The sequence below is a fragment of the Babylonia areolata genome, chromosome 27, assembly GCF_041734735.1.
Source record: "Babylonia areolata isolate BAREFJ2019XMU chromosome 27, ASM4173473v1, whole genome shotgun sequence".
In the NCBI taxonomy this organism is placed as follows: Eukaryota; Metazoa; Mollusca; class Gastropoda; order Neogastropoda; family Buccinidae; genus Babylonia; species Babylonia areolata.
Window position 1 is genome coordinate 40,178,240 of NC_134902.1, and position 12,500 is coordinate 40,190,739.

Consider the following 12,500-nt stretch of genomic DNA (forward strand, 5'->3'; position numbering starts at 1 on the left):
TTCTTCATCCACTTACTGTTATTTACTATTAATGTTGCTGCTGCTGCTGTTGCTATTTCATGACTGTCATCATCATCATTTTCATCTTCATCAGCATTGCTATAATCATTATTGTTATTGATAATTGATCTGGACATCGTTATCATTATCATTATCATTTATTGGTATCATCATTATGATGTTGAAGATGGTGGTGATGATGATGATATCAACGACGATGATGATGATGACGATAATGATAATTAAAAAAATAAAATAAAATAACGATGATGATGATGGCGTTAATGATTATGATGACGACGGCAGTCATGATGATGACAACAATGATGATAACAATGACAATGATGATGAAGATGATGATAATAACAACGGTGATGATGATGACGACAATGATGATGATGATGATGATAACAACGATAATGATGATGATGATAACAATGACGATAATGATGATGATGATAACAATGATGATAATGATGATGAAATGATGATAATGATAACAATGACGATGATGATGATGATAACAATGACGATAACGATGATAATGATGATGATGATAACAATGACGATAACGATGATGATGGTGATGATGATGATAACAATGACAATAATGATAACAATGATGATAATGATGATGATGATGATGATAACAATGATGATAATGATGATGATGATAACAATGACGATAATGATGATGATGATAACAGTGATGATAACAGTGATGATAACAATGATGATAATGATGATGATGATGGTGTGTTGCAGACCACTGCCGGACAGTCCCCCAGACTCCGGGTCAGAGCCGTACTCCCCTCAGGACGACACACCCCACTCTCTGCATGGTATGTCATGTCACTGTCACTGTCATGTCACCACTGTCATGCTGTTGTCATGGTAGTGTCATTGTCACATCACTGCCATGGTCATTGTAATGTTATTGTGATGTTAGTGTCATTGTCGCGTTGCTGTCGTGGTTATTGTAATGTTATTGTGATGTTAGTGTCATTGTCTCGTTGCTGTCGTGGTCATTGTCATGTTGTCATCACTGTCGTGGACACTGTCGTTGTCGTGCTGTTGTCATGTTGTTGTCATGTTTTTGTCACTGTCATGGTCACTGTCAATGTCATTGCCATGCTTTTGTCACTGTCGTGGTCACTGTCACTGTCATTGACATGTTTTTGTCACTGTCATGGTCACTGTCAATGTCATTGCCATGTTTTTGTCACTGTCATGGTCACTGTCACTGTCATTGCCATGTTTTTGTCACTGTCATGGTCACTGTCACTGTCATTGCCATGTTTTTGTCACTGTCGTGGTCACTGTCACTGTCATTGTCATGTTTTTGTTACTGTCTTGGTCACTGTCACTGTCACTGTCGTAGTTACTGTCACTGTCGTGGTCACTGTCACTGTCATTGCCATGTTTATGTCACTGTCACTGTCACTGTCGCCTCCCCTTCACTGTGCTGTGTGTCATTTAACTGACATCATTGAAAGCAAGGCACGTCATTCTGTGCCCAGTGCTGTGAAAGTTGAGTGTTTGTCCCTACATCTCTGGTCTTTCCCTGCCCTGTTGTACTGTGCTGAGCGGTGCGACAGAGGTGATGAAGTGACCATTTCATGTGCCTGTTGCTTCAGCTGGGAAGTGGTGGTCACTGGGGTTTCCTGGTGAAGTGACCATTTCATGTGCCTGTTGCTTCAGCTGGGAAGTGGTGCTCACTGGGGTTTCCTGGTGAAGTGACCATTTCCAGCGCCTGTTGCTTCAGCTGGGAAGTGGTGGTCACTGGGGTTTCCTGGTGAAGTGACCATTTCAAGTGCCTGTTGCTTCAGCTGGGAAGTGGTGGTCACTGGGGTTTCCTGGTGAAGTGACCATTTCAAGTGCCTGTTGCTTCAGCTGGGAAGTGGTGGTCACTGGGGTTTCCTGGTGAAGTGACCATTTCATGTGCCTGTTGCTTCAGCTGGGAAGTGGTGGTCACTGGGGTTTCCTGGTGAAGTGACCATTTCAAGTGCCTGTTGCTTCAGCTGGGAAGTGGTGGTCACTGGGGTTTCCTGGTGAAGTGACCATTTCATGTGCCTGTTGCTTCAGCTGGGAAGTGGTGGTCACTGGGGTTTCCTGGTGAAGTGACCATTTCATGTGCCTGTTGCTTCAGCTGGGAAGTGGTGGTCACTGGGGTTTCCTGGTGAAGTGACCATTTCATGTGCCTGTTGCTTCAGCTGGGAAGTGGTGGTCACTGGGGTTTCCTGGTGAAGTGACCATTTCATGTGCCTGTTGCTTCAGCTGGGAAGTGGTGGTCACTGGGGTTTCCTGGTGAAGTGACCATTTCAAGTGCCTGTTGCTTCAGCTGGGAAGTGGTGGTCACTGGGGTTTCCTGGTGAAGTGACCATTTCATGTGCCTGTTGCTTCAGCTGGGAAGTGGTGGTCACTGGGGTTTCCTGGTGAAGTGACCATTTCATGTGCCTGTTGCTTCAGCTGGGAAGTGGTGGTCACTGGGGTTTCCTGGTGAAGTGACCATTTCATGTGCCTGTTGCTTCAGCTGGGAAGTGGTGGTCACTGGGGTTTCCTGGGCTTTGTCCATGCTGCTGTTTGTCTCTGTTCGGCCATTTGTTGACACAATCAAGTATTGTGCATTCTGACTGATTTCCTGGTGTCTGTTCAGCCATTTGTTGAGACAATCAAGTATTGTGTGTTGTGCATTCTGACTGATTTCCTGGTCTCTGTTGGGTCATTTGTTGAGACAATCAAGTATTGTGTGTTGTGCATTCTGACTGATTTCCTGGTGTCTGTTCAGCCATTTGTTGAGACAATCAAGTATTGTGTGTTGTGCATTCTGACTCATTTCCTGGTCTCTGTGTGGCCATTTGTTGAGACAATCAAGTATTGTGTATTGTGCATTCTGACTGATTTCCTGGTGTCTGTTCAGCCATTTGTTGAGACAATCAAGTATTGTGTATTGTGCATTCTGACTGATTTCCTGGTCTCTATTGGGTCATTTGTTGAGACAATCAAGTATTGTGTATTGTGTATTGTGCATTCTGACTCATTTCCTGGTCTCTGTGCGGCCATTGTTGAGACAATCAAGTATTGTGTATTGTGCATTCTGACTGATTTCCTGGTCTCTGTTGGGTCATTTGTTGAGACAATCAAGTATTGTGTATTGTGCATTCTGACTGATTTCCTGGTCTCTGTTGGGTCATTTGTTGAGACAATCAAGTATTGTGTATTGTGTATTGTGCATTCTGACTCATTTCCTGGTCTCTGTGCGGCCATTGTTGAGACAATCAAGTATTGTGTATTGTGCATTCTGACTCATTTCCTGGTCTCTGTTGGGTCATTTGTTGAGACAATCAAGTATTGTGTATTGTGCATTCTGACTCATTTCCTGGTCTCTGTGCGGCCATTGTTGAGACAATCAAGTATTGTGTATTGTGCATTCTGACTCATTTCCTGGTCTCTGTGCGGCCATTGTTGAGACAATCAAGTATTGTGTATTGTGCATTCTGACTCATTTCCTGGTCTCTGTGCGGCCATTGTTGAGACAATCAAGTATTGTGTATTGTGCATTCTGACTCATTTCCTGGTCTCTGTGCGGCCATTGTTGAGACAATCAAGTATTGTGTATTGTGCATTCTGACTCATTTCCTGGTCTCTGTGTGGCCATTTGTTGAGACAATCAAGTATTGTGTGTTGTGCATTCTGACTCATTTCCTGGTCTCTGTTCAGCCATTTGTTGAGACAATCAAGTATTGTGTATTGTGCATTCTGACTCATTTCCTGGTCTCTGTGCGGCCATTGTTGAGACAATCAAGTATTGTGTATTGTGCATTCTGACTGATTTCCTGGTGTCTGTTCAGCCATTTGTTGAGACAATCAAGTATTGTGTATTGTGCATTCTGACTCATTTCCTGGTCTCTGTGTGGCCATTTGTTGAGACAATCAAGTATTGTGTATTGTGCATTCTGACTCATTTCCTGGTCTCTGTTGGGTCATTTGTTGAGACAATCAAGTATTGTGTATTGTGCATTCTGACTGATTTCCTGGTCTCTGTGTGGTCATTTGTTGAGACAATCAAGTATTGTGTATTGTGCATTCTGACTGATTTCCTGGTCTCTGTTGGGTCATTTGTTGAGACAATCAAGTATTGTGTATTGTGCATTCTGACTGATTTCCTGGTCTCTGTTGGGTCATTTGTTGAGACAATCAAGTATTGTGTATTGTGTAGTGTGGTTTTTTTTTGTTTTGTTTGTTTGTTTATTTGTTTGTTGTAGTTGTTATTGCTGTTGATGTTGTTGTTACAGATTTGTTTTGCCTTGCTATAGCCTGTTTTGTTTTATTTTGTCTTATCTATCTCTCTGTAGTGGAAGATGCTACTGTTCGTTGTATATTGTTTGGTTCATACTATTCACTGTATTGTATACATGTTTTTTGGAAAATTAAAAAAAAAGTTAAAAAAAAAAAAAAGTATTGTGTATTGTGCATTCTGACTCATTTCCTGGTCTCTGTTTGGTCATTTGTTGAGACAATCAAGTATTGTGTATTGTGCATTCTGACTGATTTCCTGGTCTCTGTGTGGCCATTTGTTGAGACAATCAAGTATTGTGTATTGTGCATTCTGACTGATTTCCTGGTCTCTGTGTGGCCATTTGTTGAGACAATCAAGTATTGTGTATTGTGCATTCTGACTCATTTCCTGGTCTCTGTGTGGCCATTTGTTGAGACAATCAAGTATTGTGTATTGTGCATTCTGACTCATTTCCTGGTCTCTGTGTAGCCATTTGTTGAGACAATCAAGTATTGTGTGTTGTGCATTCTGACTGATTTCCTGGTCTCTGTGTGGCCATTTGTTGAGACAATCAATTATTGTGTATTGTGCATTCTGACTGATTTCCTGGTCTCTGTGTGGCCATTTGTTGAGACAATCAAGTATTGTGTATTGTGCATTCTGACTGATTTCCTGGTCTCTGTGTGGCCATTTGTTGAGACAATCAAGTATTGTGTATTGTGCTTTCTGACTCATTTCCTGGTCTCTGTGTGGCCATTTGTTGAGACAATCAAGTATTGTGTATTGTGCATTCTGACTGATTTCCTGGTGTCTGTTCAGCCATTTGTTGAGACAATCAAGTATTGTGTATTGTGCATTCTGACTGATTTCCTGGTCTCTGTTCGGTCATTTGTTGAGACAATCAAGTATTGTGTATTGTGCATTCTGACTCATTTCCTGGTCTCTGTGTGGCCATTTGTTGAGACAATCAAGTATTGTGTATTGTGCATTCTGACTCATTTCCTGGTCTCTGTGTGGCCATTTGTTGAGACAATCAAGTATTGTGTATTGTGCATTCTGACTGATTTCCTGGTCTCTGTGTGGCCATTTGTTGAGACAATCAAGTATTGTGTATTGTGCATTCTGACTCATTTCCTGGTCTCTGTGTGGCCATTTGTTGAGACAATCAAGTATTGTGTATTGTGCATTCTGACTCATTTCCTGGTCTCTGTGTGGCCATTTGTTGAGACAATCAAGTATTGTGTATTGTGCATTCTGACTCATTTCCTGGTCTCTGTTCCCGATGGTGTTTCCCCCTCCGTGCCTTGTGCTGACTGTCACTCTCACTTCTTCTCTTTTTTCTTTTCTTTTTTCTCTTTTCTTAAAACTCTACAAGGGCCGCTTTTCTCACGTTTACTTCTATCTACAAGTGGGACCTGTAGTTACTTGTATGGGTGTTCTTCATCCAGCCATTTAATGAAGCAACCTTGATCCATTTTGAGGGGTGTGCGTGTCTGGTGTGATCTTGTTTCCATGACCCAGCAGGCACTGACATGGGTCAGGGGATATTTGATGAGGGTATCTGATATTCCACATGTGGTTACACCTGAAAGGGGGCTCGTGAACTGGCTGGTCTGCAGGTCTGTTGACCTGGAGACTGGGGGGGGAAGGGGGAGGGGGGAGAATGTCCTCCCTGTCTTTACCCAGGGGTCTGTGTGATTGGAGGCCGGGACTCCAAGGAATGAAAGTCCTGTGCTGTCATCACTGGGCAGTCCTGTCACTGACACACAGCAGTGGGAGACAGGGTGAGCGGTGACACGGTAGGCAGTACAGATTTCTGATGAACACAGAGATCTGTAGAAAAGGAAACAGCTGGTCAGACCTCGGTGACCCCTCCACACACACACACACACACAACACCACACACACACACACACACCACACACACACACACACACACACACATACAACACCACCACCACACACACACAAACACACACACACACACACACACACACACACACACACACACACACACACACACAACACCACACACACACACACACACCACACACACACACACACACACACACACACACACACACACACACACACACACACATGCACACACACACACACACACACACACACACACACACACACTCACACACACACACACGCGCGCACGCACACACACACACACACACACACACACACACACACACACACACACACATGGCCCCATAATAGTGGGGAAGGGAGCCTGGTACCTGGTGGTACCTGATCCACCAAGCAGAACCGCCGCGCCACGCTGCCCCCATTGTTTGTCACCTGCATGCCCCCTCCCCCCTCCCTCCACTGTCTTTACCTCCCCCACCCCAACACACACACACACACACACAAACCTTCCACACCCACACCCCCTTACACACACACCTACCCCATCACACAACCTCCCTCCCCCCCACCTCAGCACCCACAAACCCACACCCCACCTCTGTTATTTCAGCTCATTCCGCCCTAAAGCCCAAGCGAATCTTATGCATCAAAGTCAAAATTCATCAGACTGCTCTTTCTACCATTGAACAGAGTGCAAGTAGTTTGGGAAGCGACGTGACGCTTGATTGAATTCCAGGAAATGGCTGACAAAGTGTGGGCAATGTTCAGCCACTTTAAAAAACAACAACAACAACCAGTTTTGCTTATGAAACATGGCAAATGATGCACTGATGATAAACTGAGATCCTGTGTGCAACATTCACTTGCTGCACACAAAAGAACTCACAGCGACAAAAGGGATGTCAGTGGCTGTTATTACAGTAGTAATGATGATAGTAATAATAACAGTAATGATTGTTATCATAATTACAACATTCTCAAATACAGTCATGATAGTGATAATGGTAATAACAGTAATATGATGATGGTGATGATGAAATATTAACAATAATAATAATAACAGTAATGAATGACAATAATGACAACAACAATGCTACTACTACTACACAACAACAACAACTACAACAACAACAATGATGATGATGATAACAATACTATTGCTATATTACTATGACTGCTACTACCACCACTAACACCAATGATAATAATAATAATAATAATGATGATGATGATGAGAATGATTATAATAATGATAATGATGATGAGAATGATTATAATAATGATAATAATAATGATAATAATAATAATGATGATAATGATGTGGTTGATGATAATATGGTGATAATGATGATAATAATGATGGTGATAATGATGATGATAATGATAATAATAATGATGATGATAATGATGATGATAATGATGATGACAATGATGATGATGATAACAATGATAGCGATAATGGTGATGATAACCAGAAGAGAAGCACTAGCAGTAAGAAGTGGTGGTGTGTTGTGACGTTGCAGACAACAGCTGTCTGAAGCAGTGCAGTCTGTCGGGTGCCATGCCCGCAGTGCCGCAAGCCATGCACGTGGGACTGCAGCAACAACAGCAGCAACAGCAGCAACAACAGCAGCAACAACAACAGCAGCAACAACAGCAACAACAGCAACAGCAACAACAGCAGAGACTGACCATGCCAGACCTGGGCCTGGGGCCCAAGCTGCCCCTCGGCAGCTATCTGGGGGCTGCCCCCGCGGAGCCCCCCAAGCTGAACCACCACCACCCCCCAGGACCCCCTGACCCCCAGGGTGGGGGAGTGGTGCCCCCTGGCATGGCCCACCAGATGTCGCCGCCTGTCACACACCCCTACCTCCACGGCCACTTCACCAGGTGGGTCTCTTCGTCCTCGTCTTCTTCTTTCCTGGGCTGCAACTCCCACGTTCACTCTATGTACACGAGTCGGCTTTTACGTGTATGACCGTTTTTACCCCGCCATGTAGGCAGCCAGACTCAGTTTTCAGGGGTGTGCATGCTGGGTATGTGCTTGTTTCCATAAACCTCCAAACGCTGACATGGATTACAGGATCTTTAATGTGCGTATTTGATCATCTGCTTGTGGTATACGCACGAAGGGGGCTTAGGCACTAAGCAGGTCTGCACATATGTTGACCTGGGAGATTGGAAAAATCTCCACCCTTTACCCACCAGGCGCTGTTACTGAGATTTGAACACTGGACCTTCAGATTGAAAGTCCAACGCTTTAATCACTGGGCTATTGTGCCTTGTCCCAGGTGGGTGTGAGTGACGTCGTGTTGTCACTGGGGAGAGTGACGTCGTGTTGTCACTGGGGGGAGGAGGGTGTGAGTGACGTCATGTTGTCACTGGGGAGAGTGACGTCGTGTTGTCACTGGGGAGAGTGACGTCGTGTTGTCACTGGGGAGAGGTGGGTGTGAGTGACGTCGTGTTGTCACTGGGGAGAGTGACGTCGTGTTGTCACTGGGGAGAGGTGGGTGTGAGTGACGTCGTGTTGTCAGTGGGGAGAGTGACGTTGTGTTGTCACTGGGGAGAGTGACGTCGTGTTGTCAGTGGGGAGAGGTGGGTGTGAGTGACGTCGTGTTGTCAGTGGGGAGAGGTGGGTGTGAGTGACGTCGTGTTGTCAGTGGGGAGAGGTGGGTGTGAGTGACGTCGTGTTGTCAGTGGGGAGAGGTGGGTGTGAGTGATGTCGTGTTGTCAGTGGGGAGAGGTGGGTGTGAGTGATGTCGTGTTGTCAGTGGGGAGAGGTGGGTGTGAGTGACGTCGTGTTGTCACTGGGGAGAGGTGGGTGTGAGTGACGTCGTGTTGTCAGTGGGGAGAGGTGGGTGTGAGTGACGTCGTGTTGTCAGTGGGGAGAGTGACGTCGTGTTGTCAGTGGGGAGAGGTGGGTGTGAGTGACGTCGTGTTGTCAGTGGGGAGAGGTGGGTGTGAGTGACGTCATGTTGTCACTGGGGAGAGTGACGTCGTGTTGTCAGTGGGGAGAGGTGGGTGTGAGTGACGTCATGTTGTCACTGGGGAGAGGTGGGTGTGAGTGACGTCGTGTTGTCAGTGGGGAGAGGAGGGTGTGAGTGACGTCGTGTTGTCAGTGGGGAGAGTGACGTTGTGTTGTCAGTGGGAAGAGTGACATCGTGTTGTCAGTGGGGAGAGGTGGGTGTGAGTGACGTCATGTTGTCAGTGGGGAGAGTGACGTCGTGTTGTCACTGGGGAGAGGTGTGTGTGTGTGTGTGTGTCTGGTGTGTGTGTGTCTGGTGTGTGGTGTGTGTGTGCGTGTGCATGTGTCTGGTGTATGTGTGTGTGTGTGTGTGTGTGTGTGTGAACTCATTTAATTGTTATAAAATCCATCAGAGGAATTATGGACACTAAAACTAAACACAGTGGTGTGTGTGTGTGTGTGTGTGTGTGTGTGTGTGTGTGTGTGATGTGCATGTGTATGTGTGTGTGTGTGTGCATGTGTGTGCACGTTCGTGTACATGGATGTGACATGTGACGTGTGTGTGTGTGTGCAGCATGACCAACCTGGCCGCCCAGCCCGGCAAGAAGCGGAAGCACTGTGACTCCCCCACCAACACCCTGACCCCGGCCATACTGCCCCCGAACATGAACGGTGCTGTCTTCAGCATCAAACAGGAACCCCCAGGGGGTGCTTGTACGTCTGTCTGTCTGTATGACTGTCTGTCTGTCTGTCTGTTTGTCATTCTGTCTGTCTATATGTCTGTCTGTATGACTGTCTGTCTGTCACTCTGTCTGTATGTCTGTCTGTCAATCAGTCTGTCTGTCTGTTATGTCTGTCTGTCAGTATGACTGTGTGTCTGTTATGTCTGGCTGTCTGTCAGTGTGTCAGTGGTGGTCAGTGTGAGCGGCAGAGTGTTGGTGTGTTGGAGTGCCCCACCTCCCCGTGCCCAGCCCTTCACACAGTGGGTATGGATATAATGCCGTGGGATGTTTAACCTTCTGAAATGTTCCCTTTCCCCGGTGTTGCAGCGGGTATGGACACATTGCTGTGGGATGTTTAACCTTCTGAAATGTTCCCTTTCCCCGGTGTTGCAGCGGGTATGGACACATTGCTGTGGGATGTTTAACCTGAAATGTTCCCTTTCCCCGGTGCTGCAGTGGGTATGGACACATTGCTGTGGGATGTTTAACCTTCTGAAATGTTCCCTTTCCCCGGTGTTGCAGTGGCGCAGTTCCCTCAGTTTGTGGGTGACTGTGGGACGGACGACGACTTTTCCTACGACTTTGACCCCAACACAGGGTTTGTGGACGGGGCCTACCAGGTGATCAAGTGGCAGAACTTCAACAACGCCAGCTGGAACACCCTCACTGATGGCAACTTCAAGGAACTGTGAGTCATGGCTGTGTCTGTCACTGTGTCTGTCACTGTGAGTCATGGCTGTGTCTGTCACTGTGTTGTCACTGTGAGTCATGGCTGTGTCTGTCACTGTGAGTCATGGCTGTGTCTGTCACTGTGTCTGTCACTGTGAGTCATGGCTGTGTCTGTCACTGTGTTGTCACTGTGAGTCATGGCTGTGTCTGTCGCTATGAGTCATGGCTGTGTCTGTCACTGTTGTCACTGTGAGTCATGGCTGTGTCTGTCACTGTGAGTCATGGCTGTGTCTGTCACTGTTGTCACTGTGAGTCATGGCTGTGTCTGTCGCTGTGAGTCATGGCTGTGTCTGTCACTGTGTTGTCACTGTGAGTCATGGCTGTGTCTGTCACTGTGAGTCATGGCTGTGTCTGTCACTGTGTTGTCACTGTGAGTCATGGCTGTGTCTGTCACTGTGTTGTCACTGTGAGTCATGGCTGTGTCTGTCACTGTGTCTGTCACTGTGAGTCATGGCTGTGTCTGTCACTGTGTTGTCACTGTGAGTCATGGCTGTGTCTGTCACTGTGAGTCATGGCTGTGTCTGTCACTATGTTGTCACTGTGAGTCATGGCTGTGTCTGTCACTGTGTTGTCACTGTGAGTCATGGCTGTGTCTGTCACTGTGTCTGTCACTGTGAGTCATGGCTGTGTCTGTCACTGTGAGTCATGGCTGTGTCTGTCACTGTGTTGTCACTGTGAGTCATGGCTGTGTCTGTCACTGTGTCTGTCACTGTGAGTCATGGCTGTGTCTGTCACTGTGTTGTCACTGTGAGTCATGGCTGTGTCTGTCTCCCCTCCCCCTTCCCTCCCCTTCCCTCCCCCTTCCCTCCCCTTCCCTCCCCATCTCAATGCTGTGTCGGTGCTTGTCAACAGACCAGGTCCCACATACCGGGTGGACGCGGACAAAGGCTTCAACTACTCAGTGCCGGACGAAGCCTTCGTGTGCCAGAAGAAGAACCACTTCCAGGTGACGGTGCATGTGGGCTTGCAGGGGGTGCCCAAGTACGTCCGCACCCCTGACGGACTGAAGAAGATCGAGGATTTCTTTGTCCACTTCCACGGCATCAAGGTGACGCAATTCTCCACTGTGTTGTCTGTCCATCTGTCTGTCTGTCTGCCTGTCTGTTCTTCATCATCATCATCATCATTGTTGATGTTATCATCATCATCGTTGTTGTCATCACAGCTGCTGCTATTGCTGTTGCTACTACTCCAGTTTGTTCTTTCTGTCACATTGTTTACTGTCAGCGTTGTCAGGGATTCTTTCTGCTGTTCTCAGCACTGATAATCTGTGTGTGGGTGTCGGTGTGTGTGTGTGTGTGTATGCGTGTGAGGGGGTGCATGTCTGTGTGTGTGTGTGCATGTGTGTGTGTGCGTGTGTGTGTGTGTGTTTGTTTGTGTGTGTGTGTGTGTGTGTGTGTGCATGTGTCTCTGTGCATGTGTGTTTGTGTGCGTGTGTGTGTGTGGGTGCATGTGTGTGTGGGTGTTTGTGTGTGTGTGTGTGTGTGTGTGTGTGTCTGTGCATGTGTCTCTGTGTGTGCATGTCTGTGCATGTGTGTGTCTGTGTGTGTGCGTGCATGTGTGTGTGTCTGTGTGTGTGCGTCCGTGTGTGTTTGTGTGTGTGTGTGCATGTGTGTGTGTGTGTGTGTGTGTGGATGTGGGTGTGTGTGTGTGTGTGGATGTGGGTGTGTGTGTGTGTGTGTGTGTGTGTGTGTGTGTATGTGTGTGTGTGTGTGGATGTGTGTGTGTGTGTGTGTGTGTGTGTGTGTGTGTGTGTGTGTGTGTGTGTGAGCAGACGGAGTCCGTCAACCAGCTGATCAAGATAGAACAGTCACAGTCAGACAGAAGCAAGAAACCATTCCACCCAGTCAAGTGAGTGTCCCTGAAATTCTGTCTGTGTCCCTGAAATTCTGTCTGTGTCCCTGAAATTCTGTCTGTGTCCCTGAAA

General features: G+C 46.7%; 1 protein-coding gene across 10 annotated transcripts in view; it reads left to right on the forward strand.

The window, feature by feature from the left end:
* The window catches only part of LOC143301321 (uncharacterized), a 205,155-nt gene that overhangs the window by 151,445 nt on the left and 41,210 nt on the right, over positions 1 to 12,500 (forward strand). For all 10 annotated transcript variants that reach the window (XM_076615535.1, XM_076615531.1, XM_076615530.1 and 7 more), the window contains 6 exons: positions 766 to 842; positions 7,681 to 8,047; positions 9,697 to 9,836; positions 10,367 to 10,532; positions 11,426 to 11,621; positions 12,348 to 12,424. In XM_076615535.1, the coding sequence (XP_076471650.1) occupies positions 766 to 842; positions 7,681 to 8,047; positions 9,697 to 9,836; positions 10,367 to 10,532; positions 11,426 to 11,621; positions 12,348 to 12,424 (1,023 nt within the window). The remainder of the gene's footprint in view (positions 1 to 765; positions 843 to 7,680; positions 8,048 to 9,696; positions 9,837 to 10,366; positions 10,533 to 11,425; positions 11,622 to 12,347; positions 12,425 to 12,500) is intronic.